Source organism: Hippichthys cyanospilos, chromosome 1 (genome assembly GCF_059441005.1).
Source record: "Hippichthys cyanospilos isolate Australia breed blue-spotted pipefish chromosome 1, RoL_Hcya_1.0, whole genome shotgun sequence".
Lineage (NCBI taxonomy): Eukaryota > Metazoa > Chordata > Actinopteri > Syngnathiformes > Syngnathidae > Hippichthys > Hippichthys cyanospilos.
In genome coordinates this window covers 14,702,292-14,716,572 of record NC_142369.1, presented here as the reverse complement: position 1 = coordinate 14,716,572, position 14,281 = coordinate 14,702,292, and the positions used below count along the sequence as shown (strand labels likewise).

The window sequence follows — 14,281 nt, the reverse complement described above, 5'->3', positions numbered from 1 at the left end:
CATTTGGAAGCTCCTTAACACTTAATGTGCAATTGAACAAAACCATAAGAGTAAAAGTGAGAAAGCCACTCAGTTCCCCTTCACTTGCATAACTGCATTTTCTGTCTGCTTAGGGATTTCCTGGCGACTTTGGAGAAAGAGGACCCCCTGGCCCTGATGGCAATCCTGTAAGTAGATGAAGACAATGCTTCATGCATAAAACAGGGAGAACATCCAAGATCTTTTGGACTGTATAGCAGATGGGCTAGCCTACCAACAGAGCAAACATACGAAGCATTCTACATGTTTGCACAATATTTCCCTATGTATTTGAAAGAATAAACATTTATTGAATGTATTTTAGACTTTTCCTTATCTCTACACGAAGCAATGTTTGGCTTCATTCCCAACACATACCCACTAATTACAACATTATGTATAGAAGAAAACAATATTTATCGCCCCATCATTTGAAGATGTAATGTATGACAGGAATTGGGATGTATGATCAATCCAAGTTTATTTTTAATGAGTAAAACACTGATGTTTTCAAGCAAACTTAAAAAGATAAAAGTGCCAGTCTTTTGAACGGCTCTTTTTAGTGAATGGTTTGTGAAAGCATGTCTTCTATTAAGAATCAAAAGTCCCATCATTATTAGCAACAAACATTTTACACATTCATGCCAACATGCCAGCCCATAGAAATGGATTTTCATGTGTATTGCAGTCAAGGGCAGAGAAGAAAAGCAAATCAACCTTTCTCCAACTTGTCATTATAAAATATTTACTATGCAAAACTGTTTTAACAAAAAAAGCACATTCAATGCAATGTCTTGCTCTGAAAGCTTACAAAGCCAGTAAATGTTGCTCTTTTTGTTTTCTTTTGAAACTCCTAGCTATGGTTGTTTAATTTTTGGAATGGATTTTGCAATAATATCATAAATTGCTGAAGAAAAACAGCTAAATTAATCCTTTTCATTCTGTTTTCATCAGTCTTTTCAAACATTCTTGCAAACCTTAGCTCTTCCCAGGTGTGTTGACAAATGTTGGAAGTTCTGTGCAAGTTAAGAGGAATATTGTACAACCGCAGGGGAGTTCTTCCTCAGAGGTTCTAGTGTACTTGAAAAAACAGTGTCCTTTTTTTGACATCAAGCAATAATCTTTGAAAGTTTGGAAGCACAACACAATTGAGTTGGTGATATTCCCAACAGACAGGGTTCTAGCTCAGGGCAGTGAAAATGTAGGGAACTAATCAGAAGAATTGTAAATATAACACCAATGACCTTCGTCGTCGACTTGGTGCAGTGGTATGATGTCACTTTGGTTGCATTTGTGATCTGGTTCTTGTGAATCTTTGTTGTGGTCAATGGTTAAAACAAACACTGGTTGAGCTTTGTTTGGGTGGAATTGACCCTTGCCGATCCCAGAGATGAGTAATGGGGCACCAGTGTAGGAATTAGTTGGCAAAATCGTCGATAAGCACTCTGGTCAATGCTATGAATTTCCGACCCAAGAGACCGGGGTTGACGGCGTTATTATGGATTTCCGAAATTGGTATCGAACGTCATGGATCCGACCTGGAACCAAATTCGCGATGAACGGTCAGTCTCATGTAGCGTAGATGCAACAACACTGTGTCATTGTCTGACGTCTGACATCTTCCCCTGAGAGTTAATTTCCTTCCCAGTGGAGGAAGTATGTCACATCTGACTGCGTTCCTCTCATGTCGTTCTTTGAAGAACCAGAGGAGATGACAGGAAGGCCACGCTGAGCTGCTTTGTCATCCACCTCTCTGCTGTATAGCTGGGAGAGGATGTGGACATAGCATGCGGGCGCCGGTTCATAACCTGGACAACAGAAGTCTCAGTGTGTTGTGTGCCAAGTGCTCAGTCAGCAGGCTGAACTGAAACAAAAATCCTGCGCAGAAAGTCTTTGGATTAACTTGCGTTTTTAGGATCTCATTTCTTCCCTTCCTTTTCTACCTAAGGGTGACCTCGGAGTTCCGGGTCCGTATGGAGTTCCTGGTCTTCTTGTAAGTATTGCAATTCACCACTTAATATTAGGACCGCATGATTTCTTTATTTGTCATTTGTGTACATTGTCCACAAAGGGTGAGATGGGTCCTCCTGGCATTATGGGGTTACCAGGACCTCCAGGACTCAAGGTAAACACTGTAACCAGTCTCCATGGCGACACAATGTGAAAAGATTGCACTTCGGCCTATCTTTCTTAGGCATTTGTCTTTTTGCTTCCAAGGGAGTGCCAGGAAACACTGGTGAACCCGGACTGAAAGGTGATCAGGTGATCTGCACATGTATTTCTCAGACTATTAGGCTACGTTCACCCAGTAGGGTTTAATGCTCAATTCATAGAATTTCCAAAAACTCCCACATGCACACTGAGAAGGTTTAGGGGATACCACTTTGGATGGCCGAATATTCAAATGACTATCATACCGGGCCCAGAATATTTTCATTCTGTTATATTTAGTGGGGAAAACTGAGGAGAGAAAGAGTGAGATTTTTGGCCATGGCAGTCTGTGAATCAGTGGCAGCAGTGGTCGTTCAGACCAAATTGCATGTCAAAAGATTGGTTTATGGATCGGTTTTAGAACCACACACTCAAGTGGCCTGGATTGATTGAAAAAGAAAATATGATTGAATGGGGGCAACGGAATTTGAATAGGGTCACTTTAGACTATTGTGTGAACATAGCCTTAGTCAAACACCATTCCAGTCTAGACTATCAAAGTTTCATAGGGAGATGATGAACACCAGTCACTTAATTATTAATATTGCAGTTTGTAGAAATGAACAAAGCCACGATATCTTCTATATAAAAAAACAGTTCCCATATTAGCAGTTTGACCTGAAAGGCAACCACAACATTATACCATGCAATAACTAATATTTCTATGCGAAATAAAATACTTAAAGAAATCAGTCTTCAGATATCATGACAATGTTTTGTAAAAGCAAGACTTATGGATATAAATTGCTTTTGACATTTTTGATGACTTGCACAGAGTTTCAGTATGTTCTCCTATTGCTTTGCAGCCACAAAATTATCATGTGGTATATGAAGTGTTGTTGAATCACTGTTACTTTGACTGTTTGCAACTACTTTTACAGTGGTTATAATTTATGGTATGCAATATATATTTGGCAGTGAGGAGTTATGTGGGTATGAAGTGGTGAGATTCTTGTCCTTGATGCGGTAGTTGTGGCAAGTTGTAGGCTAAGGTCACTTTGAGTTGATTGACAGGCTTTGGCAAGCTCTCAAGTCAAACCACGGTTCCCATTGGTTATTTTGGCGGGCTATAAAAAAAAAAAAAAAAAACTAAGCTGTCTAATCACGCGTGAAACAGGCTTAAAAAACTTAGTCTTAATCATATCCTGCATTTATCTTGAGTTGGATTACTAATACAAAACTTATGTTGTACTTGTATTTTCCAATGTTGTGTGTGTCATGGCTCTCAGGGGGATGTTGGTTTGCCAGGAGAACCAGGAGAGGGGGGCTACAAAGGGGATAAGGTAATGCTGCCCATTCTAAGCTCAACTAAATTCGATTCACTGGATCCCTTTCTTAGTGTCAGCATGTTTTTATTGTGCTCATGGTTGACTTATTTACATGTACTTTTACAGGGGATTCAGGGGTCGCCTGGTACACCAGGACCATCGGGAATTCCAGGACCACAGGTAAAACTCTAAATTTGGTAACACTTCCCCTACAAAGTCTTTGGAACGGAATAATTGACTGATTCTTAACTGCTTTGATCACTGAACACTTGCTTAATTATGCCAGCTACAAAGTCGTAATTAAAGAACACATTAGGGAAATAAAGCGTTTTACATACAGTATGGAACAGAACCCCTTCTACAAGAATGACTGTTGATCCAGTCCATCTGGGTTTTATTTCGCTGACAAAAGGACACCCATATTGGATCCGCCAAAGGCACTTTTCTGTGCTCAAAAACCATACGGTAGTCATACCTTGGACACTGCTCTGGTGTATGTCATTAAAACAGCATGATATTTTCAAATGTGCAACGTAAACATTGAGAGTGGGGTAGGGTGTTTAAGCTAGACAAATCTATCACACTGTCCATTTTGTCGAAAGTAGGAAAAAAACTTGGCGCTGCCAATGTGGAGCAAAAATTTTTGATTGGCAAACTCATTGGAACGTACTTGCAAATACGTTTGAAAGTATTTGAACATATGTTCAAACCCACTTACAAATACATTTGAAAACATTTAAAAGTACATTCAAACATACTCATACCTTATGTACTAAAATCAGCATTTTACCCATAATGCCACGGGGCATTGACCTGCACATGCATGGATACCCCGTGGGATTATTGGAAAATATTTTAAGGGTTATAATAATAAAAGCATAAGAGCAACATAGCATGTTTACTTAATTCATTGTGGAACATATTGGTAGAATGTAGGCCAAATGCTAAAAAAACGGCTTTGCACTTGCAGGTCCAAGTGTGTATACCTTTGCATTGTGGGAAAAATGCAATGTTTTTAGTGTTTGCCTACAAATACATTTGAGTGTACTTGCAAGTACTATCCAACAGGTTTGCCAGTCAAAAATGTTTACAGCACATAGGCAGTTCCACACTTTGGTATAGTAGATCACGCGATGATAGATAATGTGTATGAGCGAGATTTTGTTGTTTGTGATACATTTGACTTTTGCAATATTGTAGTAATCATCATACTTTTTAGGGTCAACCTGGCGACAAAGGCCCTGATGGTTTGACCGGCCCTCCTGGCTTAGAGGTAGGACATGTTCCCATTATGTTTTCAACAAAGTAACATGAATGTATTATGTAATAAAATCATGAATGGCAGTATAATGGTGCAGCTTTTGCTTCACTGGACCATTATAGGGTTTCCCAGGTGACATTGGTATACCAGGTCAAAACGGTCCTGAGGGTCCAAAGGTTAGTAGAGCGTCAATTGTAAAGAAATGATGTTAAAATGTGGCTGAAGTTTATTTTCAGTGTTGTCGTTCGTAGGGGCGGCATGGCAAACGAGGTCTTCCGGGTCCACAAGGATCACTTGGACTCGATGTGAGAAACATCATTTCTGTTGATCAAGAATGGATGATTGGACGAGTCACACTTAGTATTGATTCTTTATTCTCAACAGGGTGACGAGGGGCCAATTGGCCCAGCTGGGCCAGCGGGAATTGAGGTGAGTGTTCACTGGAAGAAAACAACAATTCACTGACCCACTTGTTATAACACTGATCCTTTTAAGGATCTTGTAAACCCTATTCAGGCTTACGTTGGCACAAAGGGGTAGTAGTAATGACATCTTGAAAAAAGTGATACAGAACTGTGTAAATTCTTCAGAAGTTATTATTATATATTGTAAAAGGCTCTTTCTGGTTTCTTCACATTTTACTCTCCATTCCGTTGTCGTATACCACAGGCTATTCTTTCTCAATCAGGGCTGAACTGGCCACCTAACATAAAGGGCAGATCCTTGTTGGGCTGGTGTCTTTTTTTATTTTATTGTTTATTTGAAAAGAACCTTGCCAAGCCATTGTTTATTATATCGTGAACTGTGACGTACTTGACACCACAAAACAACATTTGTTGACAAGCTGACGCTAAAATATGAGATCTGAACATCTCAACACAGACTTGCAATGCAAACTAGCTGTGCTGCCTTTATAGTTTCAACAAGGCATGCAAGACAAGGACTATAAAGTGTTAAGCGTCGCAGGGATAAAATAACTTACCGTACAAACACGGGCTTCGCAAATACAACAAATGCCTAAGGCTCTGAGGTTCTGTTTTCAATTCACGATTCGGATTTATTTGACCACTCAATGCTAATCAGGTTGACCTACAACGCCACTTTGAACTAGAACATAATGTTTCTCATTCCGCAGCACATTCTCTGTGTCACTTTGACTTTGTGTTCAGGGCAGGCTGGGGAGGCAAGGATTCCCTGGACTTACAGGCCTGGATGGACTCAAGGTCAGAGGAGCAGAGCGCACGCAACCCTGACATTATAACCTGTGATCTTTTACTAGAATGTCTCAAGATCAGCTTATGTATAAATTAGAAGGTAATTGTCTTCTATCAAACTCGCAAATGAGACATATTTCATTCTCTGTAGGGTGAGACTGGAATAACCGGAGAGGTCGGAAATCTTGGCGAGAGGGTAAAAATGCTTTTCTCCTTGTGAATCTCAGCACGTCTTTTGTTTAGTTTGCAATGATGTTCTTCTGAGGAACGAAAAAGTAATATAGAGCGTTTTTCTTTAATTCTGTCAGGGTTTGCCTGGCTTCATCGGGACTACTGGGGCGATGGGACTTGCAGGAGAAACGGTTTGTTTGTTTGCTTTTGTTTTTTAATGAGGCATTTTGGCCTAGTGTTGAATTTGATCACTTTGCTGTCCAGGATTTGGGACCTAAAAAAAATCTGTGATTATTGTGGATTGTTTAAATAAAAGAAAGTCTTACTTCTGATTAATTAATATGAAGAGCTCAGTTATTGCTAAAAAAAAATTAGCTGAAATTATTGAATCAGTGACATTATTGTAATTTCTTATTTTAATTATATCAAGTAATATGTTGTATTTATGACATACCGTTTCACAGGGTGATCGTGGGAAAACGGGCACACCTGGACCTCCAGGGGAATCGGGGCCAATGGTAAGTAGTAGGTCTGGAGCCCGCCTCTTGTCTTGAGAGCACGAGTGCAAATCAACTCATTGACTGCTATTGACGTCAAAGATCTCGTTTAATGATCTGGCAATGAATGCGTTCAAGAGAATTCAATGATGTTCATTCAAAAAGGCGAACAGAGCCACTTTCATACTGATTTCCACGTACATGTTGTTAGGGCGTCACTGCAGTTTCGTTTGTTCTTTCAGGGTCACATTGGGATACCTGGCGAGTCGGGTCCGCCTGGGCCAGAAGGAATCCGAGTAAGTTGATGTAGCTTAATCCACAAACTCACTGATAGCACATCTTGTGGCGTGCATGTGATGCGATGCTTAAATTAAGAGTTGGAACTTGTCCCATTTAGGGTATACCCTGGCCTGGTTCCCAGTCAATTTCCACATTTACAGTATATATATCCACTTTATTTTTAAGCTTGGACAGCACATTAAAACCCTTGTGTGACATTTTTGTCCTATACATTGATCTTTCCTCAAAGACATTTCATATTAAAGGGAAAGCAGTGAAAGACACTAAGGGGCAGAAATATCACACAGACGATGCCGATATATCAAAAGTTTAACTTGGCACGACCACTTAGTTATCACACTACCTGGAGTGTGCATCAAATGCTGAATAATGTGGAAGGAAATGACCCAAAAAATGATCAAAATACTGCACAATGGTTAAAATCCTCAAATTTTCTCAAAAGTTGACAGAGCACCTTGTAATTCGGTGCTACTTATGTATATATATAAAATGAATTTGAAAAATTAAATGACATTTGCTCCTCTGGGTTGCTTCACTTAATGTGCAGTAGTGCACCTTATAACCAATGTGTCCTATTTAAGGAATGTTTCCAAAATATAGATATTGTCCATTGAGACCGTGCCTTATAATCCACTATGCCGAAAAGTTCATAAAATACAATACTTGTGTGTGGTGTTTTCAGGGACTCGCTGGCTTAAGTGGATTGGGTGGCACCAGAGGACCCAAAGGTGTGGAGGTAAGTTACTTAAATTGGTTTGAAAAAAACAAACAATTCTGTTGTTTTTACAGATTAAAATGTAAATGCCCAATACATTTTGAAATCTATGCATTTCCATGGAAATTGTGTCCCTGCAAAAACAATAATGAACATCCCTTAATGAACCGTGTCAGTGAAATACTGCCAGAAACATGTGGTGTGGAAAGGAGAGCCAGTTGAGAGCAGAGTTTATTGACTTTGCCATAATTCAACTGATCTAATGAGATGCTGCACAAAGACGGACTGAATGAACAATTGAGTACAAGCGCGAATAATGAAGACATTTCATTTTGGAAATGAGTTTAACAATCCTCCCATGATATCGCAAATGTAATAACTGATAACCATAACAGCTGAAAATTACATCCCGTCCTTGGAAAATAGAATTAAAACACCCATATCTTTAACACGCTGCCTGATGAAAATCCTCATTAACGGTTTAAACACCCTAAGAATTTTTCGGTGATATAAAAAGCCTATAAAAAGCTGAGCTGTTGTTCTTAAGCACTTATACTATGTGTAGCGACATTGTCATTTCAGCAATTTCCTGGAATGAAATGAGATGAACTTCGGAGGTTCCAACGTGCAACCATCGCCAACACGGAAAGATGGCGTTATATAGCATGCTGTATATTATTCCGAAATAACCACATTCTTCATTTGAGTGTCTTCAATGTGGAATAAATTGTAATAAATAAAACTAGGGACTGTCTTCCAGGCTCGACTTAATGTGTAAAATGAAGATAAATTGCTCTCACTCGATGACTTAATGCTTGAAACCACATCATTCAGGGAACGTAAAATCCCTCGTTTTCATCAGTATTTGTCAGAGGAAGCTTGATTTATGTTGTTTTTCATTTTTCTTGAGGGTCCGAGGGGTCCAGATGGGACGGTTGGGGAAGATGGTTCTGCTGGACTAAAGGTGATCACCTTAGAAATGGTCAGATGTTCTTAAAATGCTCTCCTATGGCCATTCAAGTGTTTGGTCCTTTGCTGATGCCGTGCAGTTTGCATTTCAAACTCCCATTTGGAGAGTGCAGCTCTAATTGGACACATCAGATCTGCCCTGCTGTGGAAAGCTTGGATAAACATCTTGCCGATAAAGGCAATCCTGAAAAAGTAGTAATGAATAGCTCCTTTCATAAGTTTTTCTTTTTCTGTCAGTGATTATTTTTACCATCTGAAGAACTTTATTCAGGGACGCTCTTTGTCGGAGAAATGAAATGCAAGTTAGCGCTTGGCTGTTGGCAAGGGTTTGGATTTTGGGAAACTCACTTGAATATATTATTTACAGGGCCCTGATGGTCCGCCAGGAAAGACAGGCCTCCCTGGTGATGAGGTATATCATAAAAAGATAAAGTATCTGTTCATACTTTTTTGTGTTCCTATTCAAAGAGGAGGAATTGACACAAATGGCATGGCTATTTTCAGCCTGAGATATGATACATGAATTTCAACAATTTTCCAACTTAACAATTGTTGTTTAAATACAGTGCATACAGTGCAAGAAATCATATATCATGATTTAAAAGATCAGTACTAAGCGCACTTATTTTCGACATGATGTTGCAGGGAAAGCTTGGTGATCCTGGTGAAGCTGGGCCAAATGGATTTCCGGTAGGTAACATTTCTTCGTGTCGATTTTTTTTTTTTAATTGGTTCATAATATGGTGCCTTGTTTTAGGGGGTACAAGGCCACTCTGGCCCTCCAGGGGACAAAGGACTTGCCGGAGATACTGTGAGTCTTATTTAAAACCCTGGAGAACCTAAGAACTCTTTTCTCCTAACAAAATAGCATTAGCAACCGACCCCGTGGGTTCTCCAGGGTTTTTTTTTTTTTCTACACTCCTTAATTGTATTGCTTTCTAATTATATCCTACTGCACCATCTGATTTATTGTAGTTGGTTAGTACAGTACTTAACAGTACTGACATCTAAACAGCACACAATTGTAGAAATACTTACCGATAATAATACCACTTAACAATAAAACACGTAATTCTCCTCAAGTACGTTTCTGGAATACGGAATTGTTTGTCTTATCGACAAAACTAGTTTTTCCAAACGTTTGACTACTTGTTTTTGACTTAAAATCTCGAAATGATTCCTATTCCTCTGCTTTGGAACCGAACAGTGAAGTATTTTGAAAAACACAGAGCAAAAATATCCTTTTCTTCCTCCTGAGTCTCACAGACACAATTTGACGAGTTGCGAGATGATGATTCACATCATCTTATACCTGGAGAGGAAACTTTACTCTAAGCCTGACTGTGTTGCCATAGCGACAGTCTCATTACCATCACCTACAAAGGCTCTGGTGCATGATTTTGAAAGCCTTTTCCATTGCAGATTAATTTGGCTCCTCTTGCCCACACACGTCATCTTGTTTATTTTCACATTTATTTCCCACTTTGTTATGAGCTCATATTAATGGCCTACCTTTGTGTCTATAGGGAACAACGGGGCCTTCAGGAACGGTTGGACCGACGGGAGAGATGGGACCCTTAGTGAGTCTGATCCAACAACTGGTTTCACACCGACAGAGTACTGATGACTGATGAGTGGGTCTGTGTTTCTGTATAGGGTCCAAAGGGAAAAGCCGGTGATGGAGGATTGCCTGGTGAGCCTGGATGCAAGGTACATACTGTATAGGCCGCTTCATTATGTCCGCCTTCACATTATAGTACAAATGTTTTCAGGAGTTATGAACATGACAATAATAAAGCAAAAAAAAAAAACGCGATTAGCTACTAGTTGACATCACTTTGGCTACGTCGTTGTGGAATACCGAATTCAACTACTCGAGTACTCTGTACAGCACCAATTATGTTTCCATCTTCATTGGTTTTGCTGGTGAAACAGTTCAATACTAATTTGTGTCATCGACATATTAATATTGGAGTAAGGTATCACAAACTATTTCCAAACCTCACTCAAATGTGTTCATAAGATGTTTTCCATTCATTTGCAGGGCGACATTGGCTCACCTGGCAACATAGGGGAGCAAGGCTTGATTGGACAGAGAGTGAGTAAAGTCTATACAGCTAAGTAAAAATATAAATATAACTTGTTTCAATCATAAATATTCTACCCATAAGGGTGAGCAAGGCATCGATGGTGAGGCTGGACCAAATGGACCTGATGGAGTTAAGGTAAAGCTTAAAAGGAATAATGAATGACAGCATAAAAAAGTTTCCTCTAGATGTTTATATTAATCCCTAAAGCTAACTAAACAATTTCAGAGAACAACAATTTCAAAGATGAACACAAATCCAGTTGAATCTTGCAGGTTCAGAGAAAGAGAGTGAGAGAGAGAGAGAGAGAGAGAGAGAGAGAGAGAGAGAGAGAGAGAGAGAGAGAGAGAGAGACTTACAATAAATGGGAGCTCTTGGAAATTCACTGGCAAAACTGAACAAAATGCTGTTTTAAAGTTATCGTGGCTGGAAAACACTGCAGCAAAAAAAAAAAAAAATAATAAAAAGAAAGATGATGGAAAAACTAAAGAAAATAAGAATACATGGTTGCCAAATGAAACCAAGGCAAACTGACAGTATGAGGAGATTCATTTTGGCTCCATGGTACAAACAAGATATTTTTGTCAACCAAGCATGTTAAACAGTGTACATTAAATCCACTGTGTTGCTTTTGGAAAGAAAACAGCAGCTAACCAAGGGCTTTGCAGTATTAGCTGTTCACCATTGAGAGAAATAAAATCAGCATATTGTATCACTTCATTGTTCCATCTGGGTGAAAGACAAAAAGAAAATCAGCAAGTTTTGAATGTCCTTTCACAGCCGTGAGAAGCTCTATCAATGCCTTCAAAATGTATTAAAGGATTTTCATGAAAAATGTTCTGTGAATTTCTGAAGGTAACCAATTGTAGTAATATTTAGTGATTTTTCTGCTGCCCCCCTCATTGATTAAAAAACAAAAAAGGGAGTAGAACCAAATTCAACAAACTCACAACCAACTAAGGAACTCGGTAGCCTACTAACTGAACAAGTAAATTAAGAAAATAATGAATTAGTTGTTTAACCACTTACCACAGTATTGCGAGTATTTAGAGACAAATGTAGCAAGAACCTTAGACCAAAGGTCCCCAACCGCAGGTTCAAGGCCCAATACAGGTCCATGGATCAACTGGTGCTGGACCGCATGGGCTGCACCCGAAAAAATGATCTATTTCCATTTCATGTATTATTGGAGTCTGAAAATTATTTTATTTTGAAAACTTTTGTTTTGAAAACCGTCCGGATTGTAATGGATTCGTTTCGGTCAATTGTGCACCAAAATGTCACTCACAATGAAGTTAAATGAGTAAGAAACAGACGTCTTTGGGAAGGGTAAACGGCCCAGTCAAGAGACAGGTGACGAGTCTACAACTTCGAAGAAAAAGAAAGCTTTTAACAGGCAATATCAGGAGTCCTACCAGGAGGCCTACTTTAAAGAATGACTTACAGTGGTAATTCTTCGAGTAAGTTTGTCATTAATGGTGGGCTTATATTTCATGTGCACTTCATATTCAGCCCCCCTGTTGTCGACTTTCAAATTGCATTATTACCTCCCACCACCACCCAAAAAATAAATAGATAAATAATCTCAAGCGTTGACCAGTCTGTGGTTATAAAAAGGTTGGGGCCCCTTGCTTTAGACTAAATACCAAGCTTGATAGCTCTCTAGATAATTACCAAATAGGTAAAATAGTAAACCAACAAATTAACTAGTTTTGTTACTAGGTTTAGTTTTTTCACTCCTTTAGTCTGTACTGAAAAAGTGAGCACTACCTCAGTAAATAGGAAACAAAAAGTTCAGCAAACTAAAATTAGTGGGAAATTACTGTATATAATTAACTTACAAACTACCATGCTAACTACCTTCGAGGGATATTAGTCTTCATAGTTAATTTCTTTTTACTACTAACTAACTAACTAACTAACTAACTAAACATATAGGTAAGTTAAAAGAAGGTAAACAATTATACCCAGGAGAATGTACTGTCCAGTTTTTAATAAAGCTTAGTTGTTAAGGCTATTTGCTGTTTATTGACATTTCTCTTGGAGTATTTATGTGCATTTTCATCGACTCTGTTTGTTCTGATTTGATCAAGTATTATTATCCTCATTCCTCATATAAATCCACACAAATGATTCTTTTTTTACAGGGTGAGAAGGGTGATGCTGGCTCAGAGGGTGCCACGGGAGACAAGGGTGAAATTGGACAGAAAGGAGAAGATGGACCCTGTGGGCCTCCTGGACTGTCAGGGATGAGGGTAAGTGTCTTTTGGGCTTTTTTCTTGATAAAATAAGATGTCTTGTTTTCGTCCACTTAAAATCATTCTACTTTAAAAAGGGTCAAGAGGGTAAGCCCGGCAAATTTGGCGAAAGAGGAAAAGCAGGAGCCAAGGTTTGTCCACCCGTCACTTTTCCATTAAAGTCAATTTGCTGTCCCCGTGCGAGTGATTGAACACTTCTAAATAAAGAGGTTGCTTGCCGGAGATTCTGGCCAACACTGAATTGGAAATTGCCCCTGAAGTCATTACAGTTTGCAGCCCCGCTACATACCTGCTTATTGACTGCCTCTCGCCAGGGGACCAAAGGACTCCAAGGTCACCTGGGTGAGAGCGGGCCAACGGGCGAGCAGGGAGCGCCAGGATTTGTTGGCCTGAAGGGAGCAAGAGGAACGATAGGCCCACTGGTAAAACATCTGTTTGCTTTTAAAGCCTCTTTTGGACTGACAGACTTAATTGGATTTTGGTAAACGTGGCCTTATTTCCCCAGTGTGGATTTATTTCCCCAGGGTGCTCCTGGAAGAATGGGCCAGCTGGGAAACCCAGGAATACCAGGCTATGAGGTGTGGAATAATCACTTTTTTTTTTTTTTTTTTAAGGAAATCCCCTCGAGTATGACGATAAAACAATCACTGGAGACTGGGATTTCGTTAGATTTCTATTATTGCTGGTAGCTATTGAGAAAACTTTGTTCTGCTTCGTGGATGTCACGGTTGCAACACTATGGCTGGATGAATCGTTCCAGGCTTTCACTTTGTGATCGTACAGATTTACCTGATCCGTTTGCCCATGAAATCGTTATCATCATACCCTCAAGGAGCTTTTCGGCAGTTATTCTAATGGTTGTAAAAAAAAAAAAAAAAGTCAGGAAAATCTTAACAATATTTCACGTTGTTTACAATGGTTGAAATTTATACAGAGTATCTACGGACTCAAATATCCAATTTAAAGGTATCATTTAGAAATATGATCACTTGGATCATATTTGTGTTACAGTGATGTTTTCAAGTAATATCACTAATTACTGTATTTAAAAGAAATGCATCATTATATTGTAATGTTATTATGTCATTGACATTTTTAAGATGCTTGAATGACATGTTTACAGACTATGCGTCTTTTTTTTAAGAATATACGACCTCATGTCTTTTGGGAACTCTGATTCAATCATTTTAAAAACTATTTAGACCCTGCAGATCAAATAAGTCTGTTTATAATAAAAATTAAATTCAATTTAATCTCATCTAGACTGTTTAAAATAGAACTAGAAAAAAAACAGTATTAACGTTTTATAGAG

The 14,281-nt window shown here is 39.0% G+C and overlaps 1 protein-coding gene across 1 annotated transcript in view; it reads left to right on the top strand.

Annotated features, from left to right (window-relative positions):
- LOC148429375 (uncharacterized) overlaps positions 1–14,281 on the top strand; it is a 53,877-nt gene that overhangs the window by 29,335 nt on the left and 10,261 nt on the right. Inside the window, exons 13-40 of the mRNA XM_088424724.1 lie at positions 114–167; positions 1,967–2,011; positions 2,090–2,143; positions 2,236–2,280; positions 3,459–3,512; positions 3,624–3,677; positions 4,717–4,770; positions 4,881–4,934; positions 5,010–5,063; positions 5,143–5,187; positions 5,928–5,981; positions 6,124–6,168; positions 6,281–6,334; positions 6,608–6,661; positions 6,883–6,936; positions 7,623–7,676; positions 8,566–8,619; positions 8,992–9,036; positions 9,270–9,314; positions 9,382–9,435; positions 10,151–10,204; positions 10,281–10,334; positions 10,669–10,722; positions 10,796–10,849; positions 12,859–12,966; positions 13,047–13,100; positions 13,284–13,391; positions 13,494–13,547. Of these exons, the coding sequence (XP_088280850.1) occupies positions 114–167; positions 1,967–2,011; positions 2,090–2,143; positions 2,236–2,280; positions 3,459–3,512; positions 3,624–3,677; positions 4,717–4,770; positions 4,881–4,934; positions 5,010–5,063; positions 5,143–5,187; positions 5,928–5,981; positions 6,124–6,168; positions 6,281–6,334; positions 6,608–6,661; positions 6,883–6,936; positions 7,623–7,676; positions 8,566–8,619; positions 8,992–9,036; positions 9,270–9,314; positions 9,382–9,435; positions 10,151–10,204; positions 10,281–10,334; positions 10,669–10,722; positions 10,796–10,849; positions 12,859–12,966; positions 13,047–13,100; positions 13,284–13,391; positions 13,494–13,547 (1,566 nt within the window). The remainder of the gene's footprint in view (positions 1–113; positions 168–1,966; positions 2,012–2,089; positions 2,144–2,235; positions 2,281–3,458; positions 3,513–3,623; positions 3,678–4,716; positions 4,771–4,880; positions 4,935–5,009; positions 5,064–5,142; positions 5,188–5,927; positions 5,982–6,123; positions 6,169–6,280; positions 6,335–6,607; positions 6,662–6,882; positions 6,937–7,622; positions 7,677–8,565; positions 8,620–8,991; positions 9,037–9,269; positions 9,315–9,381; positions 9,436–10,150; positions 10,205–10,280; positions 10,335–10,668; positions 10,723–10,795; positions 10,850–12,858; positions 12,967–13,046; positions 13,101–13,283; positions 13,392–13,493; positions 13,548–14,281) is intronic.